This window comes from Takifugu rubripes, chromosome 17, assembly GCF_901000725.2.
Source record: "Takifugu rubripes chromosome 17, fTakRub1.2, whole genome shotgun sequence".
NCBI classification, from domain to species: Eukaryota; Metazoa; Chordata; class Actinopteri; order Tetraodontiformes; family Tetraodontidae; genus Takifugu; species Takifugu rubripes.
Window position 1 is genome coordinate 14881756 of NC_042301.1, and position 22001 is coordinate 14903756.

The 22001-nt window shown below is 43.9% G+C and overlaps 1 protein-coding gene across 3 annotated transcripts in view; it reads left to right on the forward strand.

Moving 5' to 3' along the window:
- Nucleotides 1-22001, forward strand: part of LOC101073851 (zeta-sarcoglycan) — a 182081-nt gene that overhangs the window by 88504 nt on the left and 71576 nt on the right. For 2 of the 3 annotated variants that reach the window (XM_029851179.1, XM_029851180.1), the window contains exon 2: nucleotides 11390-11599. In XM_029851179.1, coding sequence (XP_029707039.1) covers nucleotides 11390-11599 — 210 coding nt within the window. Of the gene's footprint in view, nucleotides 1-1399; nucleotides 1650-11389; nucleotides 11600-22001 lie in introns of those variants that run through there. The other variant, XM_029851178.1, reaches the window with a different exon arrangement.

Here is a 22001-nt window from a genome sequence, read left to right on the forward strand (position 1 = left end):
CTTGCACAGCTTTCCAGTTAAATATTTAAATAGATTATGTGTTTAAGCCTTCCTGCAGGACTAAAGCTGTCTGACAGGTGAACAATGGTTTTATGTTCAGCCACATTAATTAAAACCATGTTTAATTGGAGTGTAACCTTTTGGCTGCATTGTATCTCTGATAGTTAAAGGGAAAAACTATTTCCTTAACAATATGCTAATGGTTGTGGTGCAAAACCAGAGCCTGGTTACGCCCCCCCTTCCCCCCTTCCCCCCACCCCCCCAACACACACACACCTGAAGGACCAGACTCAAAAAGGGAATGGAGGGGGGGGGGGGGGGGTCAGTGAAAGGAGGAGAATGCAATGAAAACTGACTCAGTCAGTCTGGCTGGAAGAAGCTCCGCGTCAAATGTTCCACATAAATGAGTATTAATTTTACATAATTATCCTTGGGTGAAAGAACTTCTCTCTCTCCCTCTCTTAAACTGCTTTAATGTGGTTCATAGTGTTCATCATGTTACCATGAGCTCATGAAGCACTTTGCATGTTGAGAACCAGTAATGGTCCCAATTTCACCAGAAGTGCCCAGAGGTCATTAAAATTGCAGCATTCCTGCATCCTTAACCACACATGGAGCTTTCTGCTTCAATCCTTAACCACCTTCATATCTGATAGGGTGGGTAAAAATGCCTTTTTAGGGTTGAGAGGTGATTTGTTGGGCAGTTTAACCATGTCTGTGAGTTCACTCCAGTGTTTCTAAACATGGTTTAAGATCTTTGATTGGCTAACAGTCTGCTTAGCAGTCCTATGCTGTGTTATTTGATGGCATTGGGTAGCCCATATTAAAGGCAAATTCATTCAAAGGAATGTAAAATTTAAATGACAAACATGGAGAAATCAATAAACACACATGAGGGCAGGTTTGTGTCTGTGTGTGTGCTGTGTGTGTGTGTGTACTGTGTGTGAATTGTTGCTGGGACACCAGATGCTCGGATGATGAATGGGTTGCTATCACACCACGAGCAGTAAAATGACACTGAAGACCTTAGATCACATGACACACACACAGACACACACACAGACACACACACACACACACACACACACACACACACACACACCCCAGAATGCAGCATACTGCTGGAGGAGAAATGGAGTTAGCTCTCATCTTTCATCTTCTAGTCTGTTTTTCAATCCTCAATTTTCTTTTTGGCATTTTTTCCCCTGCCAGCTCTTTGGTCTGATATATTATCTCCTCCAGCTTTCGCTGTTTACCTTCTGTTTACTGGAGCACTGTCCTGTCCTGATAATCCCGTATCACGCGTCTGTGTAGGGGAAATGTGTTTTTAAAAAGCAATTCAAAAAGAGAGGGAGAGACTTTTGGACGTGGCTCTAAAACGAACTCTGGCTTTATGTGGGAAACTGGTCACCAGCTGTCAGCGTTATTAACACAGCCTTAAGTCACAGTCACCTTTAGTCCTCTTCTTTTTCATACTCCTGGTTTGTTTTTCCTCACTTTCTCATTCTCTCTTTTAACGTCGAGGTCTGGAATTAGAGAAACAGGCACATGAGACGCGAGACAAACGCTGGCGTCCCGCTGATGTGGTACAGCTCATGGCTGGCTGGGCTGCTCGCAGTGGGTCGTCTGATCGAAAACCCAAAACCTCGGTAGGTGTGGTTTTTATTCTGTTTGTGGTTTCCAACAAACACCCCCTTTAACTTCCAGAGAAAAGGGGACAACCTTCAAAAGGATGGAACCGCTGGGTTCTCTGAAATCATTTTCCAGATAGTTATTACGTTTGAATAGACACTTGGACTCAAAACAACAAGTAGTGCTTAAATGATGATGCACCAAGGCCTCCTACAGCCTTCATCTTTTTTAACCTCCCAACACTACCAACTGGTTAATTCTTTATGACTGGCCTTGCTGTGGTGGAGTGTACAGTCTTCCTTTGCAGCTTCGCTGTTCAATTATTTCTAAACTGCTGGCTTGACGGGACTAGATCAGGTTGTAGATACACACCTGGGGCCCATGTCACAACCCTGCAGCTCGCCCTGGAACACCCGACTCTGTTCAAGCAGAATGTCAAATCACTGCTGTGTACACGCAGTGGGGAATCATGAATGGGGGGTCTTCATTTATGCTCGCCTAACATGAGGGACGGAACCAACGGACCTTCCGAGAGCCTATCAATCAATTACCTCGAATCAGTCCAGTAGCTACAGGTGCAGGTCAATGAAGCATGCTGGTAAATATGAATCTGTGTTTCTTTTATTCTAGTAGGTTTTTATTGCCTCCCAAATGCTTTTTTGCGAATAAATCTAGCTTTTTAGCAACACAGTATTCTAGCATAGCACCCACTCTCCAACAATGTTGTTCAACTTTTTAGTCCCAAGGTATTGCCTTTATTGTTTTTAAATGGATTAATCTTGTCACTTTCTAAATCAGAATATTTAAACAGTAAATCAAATACATTTGACACCTGCGTACACCACCTGTGATAACATTGCAACACGAACCTGAAAAAATGACTTGTTCCCTGGCTGTCTATGGAAAGTTTCTATGGAAACGTTCACTATTACAATATTATTAGATGCCATGATGACAACTTGCACTGACAGTGAGACGAGATGACCCAGACTGTAAAATGTGGTGGCTACTGTTAATATCAGGCTGATAAAGTGGAGCTCGTCACACTTTCTCATAACTAAGCTCAAGATTGCTCTTGCTGTCAGCGTTGTTTTTTTTTATTATCATTATTATTCTGCGGTTTAACGTGAGAACATCGTAACAGCCTCCAATGATTAGTGAGTTAATTAGCAAGTACTTGTTGTTATAATAAGCATGTCGGCTTTTAATTTCAAACAGCGTATTGGTTTACTGGTATTGGAAGTGCTAATGGTGCTGTGTCGTCTCTGCAGACTGATGAGCAGTTTACCTCAGTAACTTTGAGTGTGCAGCAAAGCAATCCCGTGCGTCAGCTCCTGGAAAAGATCAATATCTGGTGTCATCTCCAACGTTGCTGTGTTGCTCTTTTCAGCCGGGTCGCCATTGTTAAAATGAAATGAAGCCCGTTTATGTGTTTTTACTACGCTTGTGTTTTGTCTCGTATGTCCTCACAATTTAGGTATAATCGCTGTGAAAGATTCGCTGTCAGGGGTCAACATTTTTCAGGCCACATTACCTGGAGACGAGGTCTCACCGAGCTTCATTATCTGACGCGCCGCGAGTGAACGTGCGCTTTACAGCAAGCTGACAGCACAGTAAACAACCCGGCATCAATGCTTGTTTTCTTTGACCTTTGCTGTGATTAATTCATTTCCTCCGTTCTGGTCCCAGTGCTGTGTCAGCTTTTAAACAAGTTAGAGCCGACTACTTTGCTGAACTGTGGACACCTGCAACCCATGAAATGAGCGCATTCAACCATTGAGGGTTCGGCAGTGCCATTTGTTTGGGGGTGCATTTTTGTATGCGTGTAAGTGCGGCATCCGCTAGATGAGAATGACAAAGAACCTTCAAGTCAGTTGGGCTGAAAGAAAATTCAATGAAAGCAGGCAGGGCATCCTTGAAGTAGATAAAGGTGTGTGTATATGTGTGTGTGTGTGTGTGTGTTTGTACATCGTGAGGACTGACATATTCAGGTGCAAAATGAGGACATTTTGAGGTGGGACTCCCCCCAACTATAAAGGACTGTCTTTGTTGGGTAAAGGTTTGGCTGTGGAGGGTGTAATTATGTGTCTGAAAGTCTCTATAATGATAGAAATATGTGTGTGTGTGTGTGTGTGTGTGTGTTTTGTGTTTTTCAAACAGTGAAATATGAGTACCAAAGAATATCTGTATCAACTTAAAGACAATTATATTTCAGATTTACAGAATTTGGGTGTCAGATCGGGAGTTTATGGTAGAGGTGTGAACACAGACACCTGCATTCATCTGCCTATCTTCCTGATCTCCATCTCTCCCAGTTCGCTTTCCCCCCCCCCACTCTCGGCTCTTTCAATTACAGCGTGCAGGGTTCAGAGGGCTGATGAATGAGGGAGTCCATAGGGAGACTTTGACATGAGTGAGTGCCGGACATACATCACACGCAGCGCTCACACATTCCCTCTTTTGTGAAAGGGAACTCGGAAAAGGCCCGCTGGGCTGACACTGCACAACTCAATTAGGACCGGAGTCAGAAAGGAGTGTAAGTAGAGTGAATGATGGCGCCAGAGACGGGAGGAGTGGGATAAGGGATGCAGAATGTTCAAGGATTGCACTTAAACATCTCTGGTGCAAGGCGAGTGTGGCCACTTCTACCTGAGAGAGGGAGATTTGTGAGGCGGGAGGACGTCCCGTGCTTTGTCCATCGACACTGGAGCCGGACAAGCAGATGAGGACGACGTCAGACAAGAGGGACAAGACACAAAGAGTATGAGGATGATGAGGAAGTGCAGCGGCTGAAGGAAGAAGCTAGGATACCGCGGTTGTGTGATTGGATGTGTGTGCGCGTGTGCTGGTGATGATGGAGGACACCGGCTCCCTGAGCAGGGTCATAAACCCGGCGTGCTGATTCCGTCTCCAGCAAAGATTTACGCTCTCTCCTCTCTCTCTGTCTCGCTCGCTGTGACGCACTTGCAGCGGGCATCCGTCACCAACCCTCGTCGTCCCTCACCTTCAACTATAGGACACCGTTACAGGAGCGTCCCCGCACACAAAGGTCTTGATGACGAGCAGTTCTAAATCCACACGGCAGGATATCGTTTTGGCAGTAATTTAGGAAACCCTGGTGACAAATCAGACCCAGGAATTCCTCACCTGATTGTTAAACTGTGTTTATAATTCCTCCTTGCAAAATTATGTGCTTAAATCAGTCGGAATCAATGCAGACATGTGAAGGATAATTCCTCCAATTAGCATAAACACCATTCCAGGCACCATAAATGTGTTATTAATAACCTGCCATGCAAATTCCTTTTCTTTTTGACTGAGTGCAGCGTGTAGCCACCACCACCGTCGTGAGGTGTAATTTGATGAGTACAACACTGCTCAACAGGAAACAACAACACTGGCTCATCTGCTCTCTGCTGCTTGGATGGCAATTTTTTTTTTTTTTTTTTCCCCAGACGCACATGCTTATTTGTTCGGGAGCGGGAAGAAACCAGAGCAGAAGCCTGTTGTTGCTGCTGCTGCTGTATTTAACAGCGCCGGCCTCTTGATTGACAGACGCTGACTCAGCAGGAGGCTCGGAGCGTCTGAGAGGAGCAGGCTCGGTGGGAGAGGCTGAGAACAACAACGATATCATATTGAAACGTCGGGAGGGAGCCTTGAAAGGGAATTAACATCGAGCACGATGAATGTGGTGTCACGTGTCCACGTCCGACATGCTGTCCAAATTCAGCTGCGTGCTCTGCTTCCAGATGCTGCCCTGCCTCACCCTCCCCGTCCGGGATTTCACCTCCGCCGGCTCAGCCGAACCCGTAACCACCAATCAGGAAGTCATTGCTTTAAGAGCAGGTGCATCCAGGAGCTAGAATCACAGAGTAGAAATAATCAGGGGTGAGATTGGGATGCTGCATCACCAGCACGTGGGACTGGTCTCAGAAAATCTCTCCTGGAATTGGACGACCTGCTCTGCAAAATTATAGTGTCATAAATATCCGATGAGTAGGAAACCAGAATCAGGGTCAGATGTCTCATTATTCCAATCAAATTGGGTTTGGAGGCAAATCAGCGCCCCGAGAGTCAACCAGCACGAGACTCAGTCGGCTCGCGAGGACAAAGGAAATTAGCCAAGTGTCTTTAAACGCACCACAGGTTCAAAGTAGAAACACTGAAGTGCAGTAAACAGTGTGGATATTAACTGCCTAAAACGAGTCACAGCGATTACGTAAAGGGAAATATTGTGATCCACAGTAACTTATGTGAATCCATGGAAGAGGCTTGTGTCAGACAGCTTCTTGTAAGAGGTAGCGTGACGGCACGGCTCTTCAGCTGCCCTAAAACAGCTTCAGTTCTGCCCCTCAGGAGCCAGCCTTAAGAGTAAAGAAAGCAAACATTTTGCTCAGCTGTTATTTGCTCAGAGTTTTTTTTTTTTTTTTTAAATGTAAGCATTAAACTCAAGTTGAGAGGTCAACCCAGCCGTCGCCTTGTAAAGGTAGATGAAAGAATCCCTGAATATAAATGAAGATGTTCAACAAGCAGATTTCGAAAAGCGGGAAGAGAGGTTAATCTCAGTCTCTTCTCATCCTGCTGGGAACGGAGCAGTGATGGCTTCACAAGGAAGCTGCCAAAGCAGTCGACTGCAGGTGAAAAGGCCGGTCATCACAGGAGGGTCCTCAGATGTCAGTGCTCTGACTGACACATAGGGACCCTCCCTGCTCAAGTTTACTTCCTGTAAAAAGAATTTCTGAGTAAGAGTTTTGATGTGTTCTTGACAAAAAGCTCAATGATCCAAAATGACATGTTGTCGTTTGACAGATGTCCGCTGTCTCTTGGAAATGACTAAAAGCTAAGTGAGATAAATGTCAAGGATTTACGGCTTTAGCCAATAGAGTCACTCATTAAAGGGTAAAAAAACAGAACCTTCTTGCTGGGGCAGAACAGGTTGGACCACTACGCAGGTCGGCTGCAGGTCTCAGTGCTGCAAAAGGACAAACATTTTAATGGATGTTACAAACAGGTGACAGACACTTCTCAGGAATCCTCGAAGGGTTTGAAGTGTTTGGGAAAAGGCAATACCTCCATTCAAATATCAAGCAGATCTTTTTTGTCCTGCTTTTATGAACAGCTACCCTGATGCTCTCTTTTCTATTTCTCCTCTAAAGATCATGTTCGGTGTCTGTAAAACAATATATTTTGTACCTCCGGATGTGTTGTCCACTAAACTTTCACCTCTGATGGCGGCTGTTGAAAACCCTCAATTTTTCAAACATATTTAGCAACTTGAAGCCTGTGTATTATTGTACAACATATTTGTTGCTGCTTCAGATCCTAACATAGTGGTGAAAACCTTTCTGCTGACCAGGAGCGACGTCTCAAAGCTGCCAATCAACGTAGAACACTGGAATGTGTCTTTTTTTTATGGTTATACATCATGTTCTAATATGGCCTCGGTAATTCTCCCACTCCGTTTCCGTCATCCACTAATTAGTCTCATGGGTCTTAAAAAAGAAAAACCAAGACATTATTGGCTGGAGATGAATCCAGACAGAGACAAATGAGAACAACTTTTTGCTGGAAAGGGCCTATAAATAGAGATGGTAGTCACAACCTGCAGCACAAACAGGAAAACACGCGGCTGAGGGACGCCACCGTCTCCAGAAACACGGCGCCGTTGGAACGAGAGGCCTGCACAATTTGACCAGCTTCCGGATAAATCAGGAATTACCTTTGGAATGGCACATTGAAACCGACGCATTCCCCTACTGTAAATCAGCATTTTCATTGTGTGTCATTGCTTAACAGTTGCTATTTAAAAGACGAGAGTAGCCCTTGTGTGCGCATGTGCCCGGTGTTTATTTACCCATGTTCCTCTGTGTTTACTGGTGCGTGGAGCTCCAGTGTGATTCTCTATGCACTTTGGGTTTGTGTTTTGCTTTCCTGGATGCTTTTGTGTACTTGCAAATTAGAATTTTTCAAAGCCGTGTGTGTGTGTGTTTTGAGTCTGCATGGATTTGCGTGTGTGTGTGTGTTTGTGCAACATCCATTCAGTGGTTGAACACCTGAGTGCCCACAGTGACAGAGAGGGATTGCAGGTTTTCCAACCCAACCGCACACCACCAACATGGAACGCTCACACTTCTGTTGGCTTAGTGTTTTATCTATCTCTCACACACACACACACACACACACACACACGCACACACACGCACACACACACACACACACACACGCACACGCACACGCACACACACACACACAATACATGCATGTAAATACAGACACAGTTGTTTTTAACCCTATTGGAAACTGCTTTATGAATAAAAAGTTACTACACTCACTAATGCACAGAAGAATAATAAACACTTTTTCAGGCAGCCATTAGTAATAACAATGAAGAAAAAACAGACTGTCTTCATCTGCAGCACTTTTAAAGAAGTGTAATTTGTGGAATCGTGTACTGAAAGTCATTTCATCACCCCCCTCACCACCACCACCACATTTTCCCTTCCTCTTCTCTTTTGTCGAGTCCTTCTGTTCAATCTACCGTATCCTGCACATACATTAAATCCCTCCACATTAAAACTGCAGGCCGATTGCTTAATACTCCCTGCTGTTATTGTACTTTAATGAGTACATTTGTAGAGTTGCTCCAAATAATAGATTCCACCGTCTCTGAGTTTCCCTGAATCTCGTGGGGAAAACAAACCAAAAACGGACTTCATAATCGTCATGATTCACCTGTAAATGAGCTTTAAAAGCGCTAGAAGAAGGGGGCGCAGAGTGTGGCGGTGATGAAAGGTACTCTGAGGTCGCGGGGGAAGGTATTGATTGACTATAGGAAGATGGTGCCTGTCTGTGTGCTTCTGTGTATGAAGTTCCATGAATCATCATTGGAACTTCACCTGCGTCTCCAGCTTCAGCCGTCAGCCTTCTCTCGCCACGTTAAAACAGCTCAGAAAAAAAAGATTCCACTGTTATGCCGTCTCCCCAACCTTACATCGATCTCTACCCACCTTTTATGACAAGTTCAGACTTTTCCACCCATCTGTCAGTGTATTTATCTTCGACCTGCATCACACGTGTCTCCTCCCACACTCATCCTTGTGCCACTGTGTCAACATGAATCTGACGTGACATCACACTTCTCCTGCACATGCTTCTCCAATCGACATTGCTGCCTGGTAGTTTGTCTATATAACCGGGTCATTTTAGTTTGAAATTTTAAACTTCTAAATCATATCCCCTTCCTGGTTTTATTGGCATTTTGAACTAGCACAAAAAAGCATTTTCATCTCTTATATACGACTTATTTGGCCTTATTGTACTAACTATAAAATAATCATAAACCATAAACCATAACATTCTCTGGTGTTCTTTTTCAGATATAGCTAGCTAAATAGTTAGCTATTCATGACAACATCTGACTGTCAACTTTTCTTATTTTGTTGCAGAGGCAAACCAAGTCAACTGATTCAAAATGGATGGGTACATTTTTTATTAATAAGTCATTTATTGATGTATCGTGGCAGCCATAGATAGACAGATATATCTGATTTAAAATGTTCTAAGGCACTGTTGAGAGTGTTCTGAAGTGGTAGCCATGGTGACGACTCTCTCGCAGCTGCTCTTTTTATGTCTGTTAAGATATTACAGTGTTATAATGTAAGGTCAGGCTGCACGGAACCTGGGGGCTTCAGTGCACCACGGGATTGACTGATGACTGTTGTCGATTCAATCCAAGAACCCCACCGGAAGGGCGGGTGAGGGTGCCGGATGGACAGAATAGTCAATGGTCAAGAACCAAGACTGGAAGTGAAGGGAGCAGGGATGATAGGAGAGTGATTTAGATCGGAATTAGGCCGAGCGGAAGCGGCTATAAAGATGGAGAAATTATTGGGGGGAACGGTGGGATAAAGATGAAGTAATGGAGAGCGCAGAGAGAAGCGGGAGTGGACTTTTCCCAAAAGATAAGCCAGCCTGCATTCATATGAATCCACGAGCTGGTGTGTTTGTTCATTTATTTATTTAATTGTCTCAAAAACCTGCCAACACATTTCGGTGGCAGCCATTTATCTATTCCAAGCTGGCTGAAGATTGGAGCAAAAAAACCACCACATTCATTGGTAGACACCAGCGCCCTGACTGATTCGCTTCATCACACTAAAGTTTCAGCTCGTACCTGTGTGTGTTTCATTGATTTATGTTGTGACAGCCTCCAGGAATAAAATGATTAGCATTCCGGGACAGTGCAGAAGATCCCAGGATAGACGGAGCAAACGTATCAGCTCAGAGCTCCAAACACATTGCTATTGATTCTCTGTGGATTCTGACGACAGAGAATAAATGCCCAGCAGCTTTGGCCTGTCCCACGGTGACGCTGTGACGTTTTAATGAAAGAGAAAATATCGTTCAGTCACCAACCCACTCGACAGGTTTTAAACCCCTCCATTCAGCATTGCTGTGCGTCCCATGTTCAGCTTCTTTTAAGGTATAAAAAAAAAATAATATGAACGCAGTTGGACCAAACTGACATTAAGAGATTTTTATTTTTTAAAAGATGATGGTGTCTTTCATCGCTGCCTTTAAACCTTTTATTAAATGCTGTGGCTTCTCCTGCTTTAAGGCAAATGTTACGCGGTTTAAATGTAACTTTGTGTTGCGCACAGACTCGATTCAATTTACTCTTCATAGTTAATGGGCCCGAATGTATTTCTCCGCACGCCTCCGCGGTTTTGGTTCATTGGCTCCTTATTGCATCTGGGGTGCAGTTTTTGCCTGAATTTAGTGGGTTTTCCTTTCGTTTTGTGGCAGTTCACTCACCCAGTGGCTGAAACAAAACCCATCACTGTGGCAGATATGAACACAGCTCCCCACTTCAGAACTGGCCACACCGGTGGGACGGTTTTGGCCATGGCAGATTCTGGCTGGTCAAAGAACCATTTTGCACAACCTTTTTTTTAGATTGTGCAGTATGATATTACATTAGTAATAACGTTAATTCTGAGTTTTCGCGTTCATATTTCCTTGCAACATGTAAAAGCGAGAAAATTCAAAAGCCTAACGGATGGGTTCAGCATTTTGTTGTTTCAAACAGTAGTCAGCAGTTTTTGTTTTACGTCTCATCGGCGTCTCCATGTGTCCATGTGCGCATGAAGAAAAAGCCCTTTAAGGCTGAAAAAACCCAAGTGGGTAAGGTGTTTAGGTCATGCAGCCTCAGCAAATAAAGATGTAATGTGTGTGTGAGAGTGACTGATGGAGGGAACGAGCTGGTGAAGTGAGATAGGAAGTGAATGATTGTCTGTGCGTGTGAGAGAGAGAGGGAGGTAAAGAGCAAGTGAGAGAGAGGCAGAGATGGACGGAGATAGGGATGCCTTGCAGCCAGTGTCCATACCTCTTACTACCGACGACGACTGCGGCTGAGCCTCGGCTAATTGACTCTGCCCTCCGCTGCTGTCTTATCTGCTCTGTTCTTACCGCTGGGTTCCACTCTATCTGACTGCTTCAACACTCTGCCTCCATCTCCTTTTCATCAAGCCTCGGTCTTCCGTGCTAATGTTGTCGCAGTTTTCTTTGTGCGTATGCATTTTCCTGTCCCTGAGGACCAAGCAATCCAAAAGTTTTCCCTTATTTTCCCTGCAATATTTGTTTTTTATGGACTTGCAAAGTGTGAGCATGGGAGTGAATGGTGTGTTTGTGATATCTGTCGATAAGACATTTAAAAACCGCCAGGCTTACTCACATTTGGACTCTGTCCTTCTTCCAGATGACACAAGAGCAGTATATCCTCGCAGCGCAGCCCAACACGCTCCACCAGCGGGGGGCGTCGGTGTGCGGCGCCCAGGTCTACCCGGCAGTGGGGATCTACGGCTGGAGGAAGAGATGCCTGTACTTCTTCATCCTCCTTCTCCTCGTCACCATGATAGTGAACCTGGCTCTTACAATCTGGATCCTCAAAGTCATGAACTTCACTCCGGTAAGAGGGCGGTTCGTTTGACGGTTAACCTGAGAAATGCTTAAAGAAGTTTGCCGTAACATGTAAGCAAACGAGAGCGGCAACAAATTCACCGCTGGGGTGCGTTTGTGGGTAAAATGCTAACTGAGTGCACCTTTACGTCACAGACATTCTGAGCATTGCGTCTAGGGGCCACGGCACAAATACATTTAATATCCCATATTGCCTCGGGGCTCCAGGAACTTCACTGTGATTGGATATATGCAAATGAGGGTGAATTTGACCTCTGCAAACCGCTGGCAAAGCTTCCCACATCCTGCCTAATGTTTCAGTGAACGACTTAAGAGAGGTCTTTGGGGGCTGGGGGGCAGCTAAATATGCCTGAGGGAAGGAAGCCGGAGCAAACCATGAAAGAGCAAAATACTATATACCGATGTGTCGGAGAAAACAGGCGGAATTAGAGGCCAGGAGACAGCAAGAGTCATAAAGGCTGGGATGGAGTTAAATAAAACATAACGGCGCTCGCCCCAGGTGATGGGGAAAGGGACTGTTTTTATTTCTTATTCAAAGTGAGTCAACAATGAAACATGAAACAATAAAAATAGAAGTAAGAAGCATGCATTTTTTATGTGGTAACTGTAGGTGTTGCATCGTAATATTGGGTTTGAATAGCGTCAAATGGCTGACAGTGGAAGAAGCATAAAATGGGTGAATGTTGTCAAAGAGAAGACACATGACTCAAATTGCCTCCCTGAAGTTGCTTCCTTCCCCTGCATTTGTCAACACGTTGACAGGGCAGTTCTTATCCCATAGCGATTTTTCGTTGTGCCCCTTTCACAGAACATCTTTACAACCTTTCCTCTTGCCTCTGTGTGGACCTGCTTTGAAGGCGTGTGAACAACCCAACAATCACTGACACGTCACTGTTTAATGTTGAATACCACTGAGCAAAGGGTCACAGTGTGGCAGAGGAAGTGTGAATATAATGCTTTTGAAAACGATAGCGCTGAAGGAGAAATTGCCCTTTATCTCCCATTGACAAGCAGCTCTCTATCATCTGTCAGCCTTTGGAAAGATACTGAAATAAATTCTGCTGTGATTTTTGTCCTTCACCCCCCCAGGCTCTCATTAATTAGTCGAGCTCCCTGTGTAAGACACGGCAGAGTCTAAAACCGGCAAAGTACAGATTTGCAACCAGTTGACAGTAAAAAATAAAATGTGACGAAGGACTGAGAGAAAAGGGACTGCTTCCCAGGCCTGGAGAAACACTGATGCTGGATGATGGGATGAAGAAGCGTCAGGAAGGGTTGACCGGGTTGAGTGGGTGTCTGTCTACATGTCATTTAAATAAGGTGTCGGAACAGCCGGAGTCAGCCTCTCTCTGTCGTCCTCGGAGACTTGGAGAGGTGTCTGTTGGCCTGGAGGTGCCAGATACAGCCAGGATTTTTGCAGTCTGGACTGAGAAACCAACAATCTGGATAACCCAGCAAGACAATCATCCTGATTCTGACAGACATTTTGTTTCTGCCGATGAATCATTTATTTCCACTTAGTGGCACATCTTAAAAATCACCTCCTTTTGCCTCCCACTTTGTCTTTTCTCCTCTGCTTCTGCTTCTCTCTCGCCTCCCCTCCCCCTTCCTGTGGTTCAGAGCTCTTTTAATATCAACTGATGCATTAATAGAAGCAATAATTTGCTTATAATTTGCTTAATAATTAATAACCAAACCTGTTTCGGGGCAAACTCAGTTTGCAGTGTTTCTTGAACGGAACCATCTGCAATTTTGGTTTATCCACAAATAAAATATTCGAGTTGACTTGCTTGAAGAAGAATCCCTGACCTGCACCACACTTACTGGCATCATATTTGAGAAGGAAACGAGAGAGTAACGGTGAATAGAGGAGAAAAATACAAACCAAGAGAAAGTTTGGATGCAAGAAAATGTGATTCTGGACATTATGCAGCAGAGACCTTCTACAGAGGGAATTATAATACATATTGTATTTAATCACTCCGCGTATTAGAAAACAAAATAGCCAAAACCCACTTTTGGCACATGTAAATCTGGATATTCAAAATTCTTCAGAACAGAGATAAGCATGAAAGTTTGGTGCTTGCAAGTCTGAACTTTGACAGAAACCTCGTGTTGATAAAAAAAGGATTTGTATTAAAAAGTTCCCTGTAGTTATTGGAAGCCACTATTAACCCGTGGAGGCTGGCTAGGAACAGACGATGGCCAGGCGAAGAAACAATGGTCAGAATGCAAATCTGAAAGGAAGTTAGAGGTGATACTCAAATGACCAACAGACAGGAAGGGGGCAGGCAAAAACCCACAAACGAAGAACAAACCAGTCATACACAGGTGAAACACATAACCACTCGGGGGCTGAGGGGAAGTAAAACCCTCAAAACATCGGGGGAAGATAAGACTTTCAAAATAAAACAGGAAGTGTGCAAGAAACACACAATACAGAGAGAGAACTAACAGCAAATCATCAAGGTCAGACCAAGAGCAGCGGAATTCATCAGCAACACATCAGAACAACACTCAGCAACACAAACTGGAAAATACCTCAATGGCCTTCAAAAAAAAAAAAAGACCTCACCTGCCCTTTTCTTCATGGAAGTGAAAGAGGAATCATGTTAATTAGAAGTTGGCACCAGCCAGGTTGTTATGTTTAGGTTTGCGGCCCCCTTAATTGCTTCACCTCTGACACGGGGCAGAGAGCCACTGCATTCCCACCTCAATGTGACATTTTTCTTTCCTATTCATATGGAGATGCTTACAGAAGCAAAACATCAACAAAGCAAAAGCTCAAAATTACTTTAATAAGTGTTTCTCAATTTCTCAACAAGGGAATGTGACAGCATGAAAAATTCGACTCCAAATTCAAAGTTTCTTAGTGGATTTGTTGCTGGAAGACGATCTCCAGGCACAACATGTCAACAAACAACATAGGGAAGCTCCAAACAAGCCCAGGGAATGTGAGAAGCACATGAATATCATGTCAGAGGTGAAGGAAATTCTGAAAGAACAGAAATCTGAGACTGGGAATGGGTATCGGGAAGTTGATAATAAGGCACAAATGGGAATAAACACAAAGGAGAGTTACAAGACGTACAGGAAGGCTTTTTAAAAGGAGGCCAAAACGATGTAAAATATCAAATAAATTACTGGCTTAATTAAAGGCTCCATTATGGCAAAAATGACCCATTTCCTCGTATCAGAAAATTATTTGAAGACGCCAAATGTGTGGCAGTTTCCCCTCCATCTATTCCGATGGTTCCAGCACGACAGTGGGCTCCAGAAACTCTTCAGGGCTTCAATCGAGAGCCGCACCGCCAACAGTAACCACGGTGATAGTTTTGGACACGGTCACACAGTTCAGCACCACAGCAGATCGAGACCCCTGCGAGCTTTACTGGGACAATAAAACCCAGCTGTAATCTCCAGTCGTCGCAGGATTGGAGTAGATTTTTCCTTGCATCAGTTGCCCTGTTTGGTGCCGCTTTGGCTGTGCTGTCACAACATGCCGCGTGGCTCATCTGTGTAATCTGGCCAACACAAAGAACTTTGTAAATGGAATCTCACTGACACAATCGCCAGACAACAACAACGCTTCCTCCCTTTTTTCCCCCCTTTTCTCTGACAGTTTTCCTTTCAGGCCTGTCCTTGGGGAGCTCCTTCAACCGGCGTCCTTTTCATCATCTCCGCAGGAATCGCGTCTAAATAGCCACAGAGTAATGACAGCCCTTCTCAAACTTTCTTTTGTGATTTGGTGAGCGATGCCAGACAGATGCTTTTCACATTGTGATGCGGTGGGGAGAAAAAGAGATTTTCTTTTTTTTGCGGCGACAGCTTTGGCAGTAAATTGAAGAGGAGTCTTAAGGGGATAGAGTGTATGTGTGTCTGTCTCTGTGTGTGTTTGAGTGTGTGCTGGATTGGAGCCAGAACACTGCTTGAGTATCGGCAATCGAACAGAACCTGCTCGATCCGCAGTCATTTTTGTCTTCATAATGGCGTCATTACCTCTTACAACACTTGCATACGCTTTTCTAAGAGTCCAATCGGACACCAAACTCATAACGCGGATGTGATTTATCAACGCTCCCCCTCATCCCTTCCACAGTCCTTTCTGCCTCCGCGAGTCCGACGCGGGTGTCAGATTCCGAGATTCTTGTTAAAGTTTGTGCAGTTTTAATCGTCAATCACGCCGCGTTCATAAACACCCCATCGCAGTGATTGATGGCGGAAGAATAGCAGTAAAACTGACTGGGCGCTTTTTATTTTTAAATCCCGACTGGCCGCCTTCCAGCTGTGTGTCAAATAAAACTTTTATTTGCTAGGTGCTTTTTTCAGAGATGTGGCGTGTAAGCACAAAATAAAATAATATAAGCACACGTAAAACAACGATGGAAAAATCAATGAAAACGAGCAACATTAATTAGAAATGGAGTTCAGGACACATCAAATGGATTTGCAACAGGGAAACACAGATTCAAATTTTGCTAATAAGCTGCTCTTAAAAGCGCCCCTCACACCAGATGGACTTTGTGTTATTGCCCTTTGCGTGGGTAGAAGTTCTGCTGAATCTGTAATGGCTGCCTGTGGCTTTCCTGTGGAATCCTTGCCAGAGAGAGCCCGGCACAGCACGATTGGCCATAACAGGCACAGCACTTGTCCAGGACGCCCCAAATCCAAACAGACCTTATCAATCAAAACTCATATCGACTCAGCAGGAGCAGCAGGACAGAAATGTAATAACGGGATCAACAACAAAGAAGCAATTGCGCCAGCAGGAGAAGATTCCACACTTCACAATCGGTTTTCAGTTGGTAACATAGAATTCCAACAATGGCTATTCCTTTAGCTCTTCGTGGGACAAACCAGTGATGTCTTAGCCTGCATTTAATCAGTCCATGGTTTCCTGGTGCGCTTTCAAAGAGCACTTTGGTTCAATTTGGTACGCTAAGGATGCTGTTGTGCACTTTTCCGTCATTGTGCGCACTGAGACGAATGTAAAGCTACATGACAACATTTGGAAAGCGCGACACTGCCACCGATAAATGTAAAACGCTATCTAGAATGTATCACACTTCTGCTGTTTTTCCCACTCTGGTGAGTTTTCCTCTTTGAAATATCTACATTAGAGTTTCACTTTTAATTTACGCAAGCTGGAACACTTTACCGCACCAAGATGTCAGGGCGGTATATTCAATACTTCATTCAATTTCTTCCCAGAGCAAATTTGAAACATAAAAACATTGGTGGGGACATTGGTGTTTCATATTGGATATTGAAGGAGAGAACGTGGCAGGAAGATAGAGTTCCCTGCCTCTTTACTGCTAGTAGACAGGTTGAATTTGTCATCTTCCCGATGGAAACAGGATGAGAACATGATCTCGCCTGATTAGCAGAAACACTCTTTTCCATCACTGCTGCGCGGTTAGTAAACACCGTATCAGTGTGGAATATAGACAGAGGTCAGCGGGGTTAAAGCGGTGGGACACATGAAGGCAGACGTGCGTGCTTTTAAAATAGTGGCTCCCATCATCGACGCTCAACTCCTCCCTCCTTTCCTCCACCACAGGAGCCCTCTGGGAGTTAAAGTGGGGCCCGTTTTGCTGGCTGATGGGCTGGAATTAAGATGATGTGTCGGTGGGGACAAAGTTTGATGCGTGATCTCTTTGTTCAGTCAGACTCCTTCGGTCGATATTTGAGTTTGTCCCGGCCTATTTGACGTTGTCCCGGTTTGTCCCTACCTACGTTTGCGCTTGCAAGCATCCTCCGTCACCACATTAATTACACCTTCTTGTTATTAGACAGGTTTTAGTGCATAAAAGTAAATATTTTTAATACAATCAGACCTCTAATAAGTAGAATAAGTATGGTTTTTCCTTATCTTTACAAGTCAAATTCGAATATTAGTGGAAAATGCTGTCAAAGCTGCTCTTCCCAGCTCCTGCATGGTGTAATTTATCACTCCCACACACACACACGCACACACACACAGACACACATATTTCTCTTCCTTTGCCAGTAACAGTGCTGACCTCAGGTGATGTGAGAGTCCAGCGTGAAATACTCTGTCCTCCCGTGTCACACATGTGGACACACACACACACAAACACCCACATACACACAGCGCTGAAGCCGTAATGTGATGTATCCATCAAACTTAGAAGCCCGACAAGCCTGATGTTAATTGCCCGAATGGTCGCGAGTGCACACACACACACACACACACACACACAGAACCACATGCACTACATAAAACAACACTGAAACAGCATGCTGTACGACACTAAAGGTACTCTCCCCCAACAATACAGCTGGAAAATGTTCTTTTTTTAAAAAAAAATTCTAGTCTCTGCACGGATTACAGCAGTAAAGAATAATCCATATGGCACCGCAGTGATGAGAGTCAACAGTTCATTATACACGTAGCAGATCTCTTAATCAGCTTATAATTTCAACTCGGGGACAACCATCTTCCTGACTGGCTGGACTGGTTAGGCCGAGACCTTTTAATTAACCAGGGTATTTATATTACTTTCGATTTAGACCAATTAGATTACAAGGAACACTTATTCTTAAAAGGCAAGTGATCCAATGAGAGCATATACAGCGCTAGTCTTTATAATACTCACGAGTGCATTGAATATTCACTTAATGTCCCTTTATTTAACATATTACCCAGCTGAGCTCTCAGAGTTCCCCTTTTATATCCCTTTGGGTTCTCGATTTCTTCGTTTAAATAGTCGGACTACCTTCACTTTCGAATTCTTAAGCTTTTTCTATGTGACTTAAAAGGCACTAAACATGGAACATTTACCTGGCAAAGAAATTACACATGTTGACTGATGACACAGCAGTTTTCAGGTGGATAGAGAATAAAACTAAATACCTATTATAAATAGTCAATTTCAAACTCAGAATTACAGTCGAACACCAAGAAACAAATTGTCACTATTGTGCAAACAGCATTCCCCCCCAAATGGATCTTTGCATTGCAGAAAAAAATGCTTTTGTTTTTTTTCTTTTAGCATGTTTCAGGTTTCTTAACCTGGACGTCAGAACAACAAATCCACAAAAGCCCCCTGAAAGGGGGGTAAACTGAAGTTTAGATTCATTTAAGGTTTGTTTTAATTGGCCTGATTGTCTTTTCTCCTTCACTTAAATTTTACTTTTACTTCCGTCCCATTGTGGCGACAGTCTGTCAAACATCAATAAACACAGAGCTCAAACGCTGACAGCAGCCCTCCAGCACCTTTTTCTGTCCCTTTATCAAACGCAGCGGATGCACATTTCACCCGCGTTTGTGTGCGAGGAGCCCAAATATCCATCGGTCAGCAGTTTTACCTTGTTACCTCTGCTGGCTCTATCTGAGACATAAACAAGGAGAAATGGAACGTGACGGCGGAATAGAGCATCTCTAACTGGGGAGTCCCAAGTTGTTACATACTCAAGAACAGGAACTATGGAAACAAAGAGGGGACATTTTTAAAAACCCTGACTTGGACAGCACATCGTCTTTACTCATCAAGAGAGATAACTTACACATAATTACATACTGGGGTCAAACTGGTGACCTTACAGACTGGAGCAGCCACTCTATTACCGGACCTTTTTACTCTCACCTCTCCGAGGTCGTCTTGTAGAATATGACCCGCGAGCAGTGAGTTTTCCCAAGAAATGGAAGCACTGAATGAATTCTCATCACAATGTATTGCTTCAGCTAAACTGAAATAAAGGAAGAGGTCAAAAGGAAAGCACTCACAGCCATATTTATCAATAGACACCGTGTACCGGTGAAAAACGGGGCCATACGCTCAAAAATTGAATCGAAAAAAAACAGCAATTGTACAAGGACCCAGTAGAGATCTATAGGTTTACATCCACCAAATATTACTGCTGGACCACAGAGGGCATCAGATGTAGTTTTTGAACTGGAATTATTTTATATCTGGATTATTGTTGGTCTAAAAAAATCTGATGGTGGAGATATGCGTTGGGGACTATGGTTGATGTTAATGCTTATCGTTCTTGATGTTTAACATTGCAGTAGTTATTATTTCTTTTAATCTAACAGCACTAAAATGTCAATGTCTCAAATACTTGTGAGTGTACAGAAAATGATCTGTTGGAGGTTGGATAAAGAACAGATTATAGGAGAGAGGCTTCATTAAGGACATTCAAAGCTTTTCCACTTTCTTAACCTCTCAAAACATATAAAGTCAAAGGGCAATGACTATGTCCCACTGCCGAGTCAGTTATAACTGAAGAGCATGTCAGTGCCAAATCAGACAAACACCTCAATTGTTTTGGACTAATTCAGTGGCTCCGGTGCTTTAAAGCCTGGGCACAAATCTATTCTCAGGTTTTCAGTATGTGTGTGAATTCAGAGAGGATATTTTGGAAATCAACTGGTTATTTTTAGACACTGGGTACCTCATGATGATTGTATCTAGGATAACCTGTGGCTCAACTGAGTTTTTGGAAAAAATAAATGTAAAGAAAGCTCCAGCCTGCCCCAAACCATCAGTTACAGCACTTCTGAGGACATTTGGATAGGAATTTTGTGACCAACAAAGCAGATGATGGTCACTTATCAGTCGCAGGAGGACGGATTGAACCATCTGCCTTGATTTCCAATGAGATTGAGGGAATTGCAGCACGCCACCGACGGTGACGGCGGTACTCGAAAGAGCAGCAGTCATCCTTGATCTGGCTTGTATTTGGCTGCGGGGCACGAAGGACGGGGCATTAAGTGGCTGGACATCATAGCAAAGGCACTCGGTGTCGTGGTGTTGCTCATAACACCTTCACAGATGATGAAGAAAGTGTCACAAGTAAAGAGAACATGCACTGAACTCAGAGGAGGTGTGTTATTACTCAGGACGACCGGGATGTGTCTTAACACGTGCGTCTATGTCTGTGTGTACGCCTGTCTACAGTTCAAACTCAAGAATCCTGCGTGAATCCCACAAAGAGTTACAGAAGACATTCTCTGTTCCATTGTGCATTAAATGATTTCTCGCCTAGATGAAACTTTAATGGCCCCCGCGGGGAAACAAGATCACTGCAGTGGCAAATGAGATAGAGCTAAAGACCTTTTTCTAAACAAGCGACAATACGTTCCCCCATTTAGATGCAAGTAAATGTTGGAACTTTAGTGAAGGTGTCACAAAGGATGCGACTAAAAGCAAGACATCAGTGTTATCCAGGAACCTCTGAGACAAGAGTAAGATGCATTTCAAATGTATTTTTTTATTTAGCACAGTTTGAAATCAACCTAATAACCAGGCCTGTGGCTCGGCGGTGAATGTCACTGACCTCTGACTGCAGCACCTTGTTTTTCACCAGCAAGGAACACTCTGCCAAATATTAATGCTGCTTGAGACCTGCTCAGCTCACCTAAAATCTACTTCCGTTAAAATGGGGCAGGCGTGCAACGGGAAGTGCAACCTCTGCCAACGAATACAGTAAAACCACCCTGCTGCGGTCAGGGTGGGCTGGAGGGTTTTGCTTGCTAATATGCTTGGTTCAGTGTCATATTCAGATATGATGACACCCGAACAAAAGCTACAGCTTTTACGATTGCATCTGTAGGGATTGTAGTTGTCTGTATGTAGATGATAAACTGGTGTGATATAACAGAACTAAACAGCAACAAAGGACACAGTCTTTGGGGTTGTGTGTGATTCTTCTTTGTGGCTGTTTGGAGTATCAGGCAGCCCATTTTCTGGTTTCTGTTTTGTGGGACCCCCGATAACTAAAATTTTTATGTCCTAACCGCTGTGGATGGGTTGTTCCCTCCATGCTGCGCCGTTGTTGCTCCAGTCTAATACTGGTGTCTTTCTGTTCAGTTGAGTAGTATTTTTGTGGGCCACCTAAAGCTGTGCAGTACTGACATGAATGCAAATTATTCATACACTTTCCTTTGATAACTTTGAACGAGTTCTCTGTCAGACAGCAACACAGCGCTGCAGGGCCCAACACACCCAGTTGAGAGAGATTCAAAGAAAGAACAGAGTGAAGAAAACAAACATAAAGTTTGTCACAATCATAACCTGGAAGCACACACGTTCACTCCCAGTAGTACCCTGCGGTCATCGGACGTGAGACTGTGAGCAATATGCGAGCAGATAATAGATCAGACTATAGATCTTAGATACACTCGTCAGTGTCGGCGTAAATGTCAGAATACTTGATAATGGCCCGGATACTCTTTCATTGCATTAAAAACTCAACTTCAAACTATTGATGAAGGGTAAACAATGGGTGAAGGCACGTCCACCCCTGGATGAATTGTCAGTTCATTGAGGGCCCTATATCAGCATTTGTGGGCTCGGTACCAGGCTTCTTTTTTTTTTCCTGGCAAGAGTACCATTTATATATGTTGTTCCAACAACATGCGC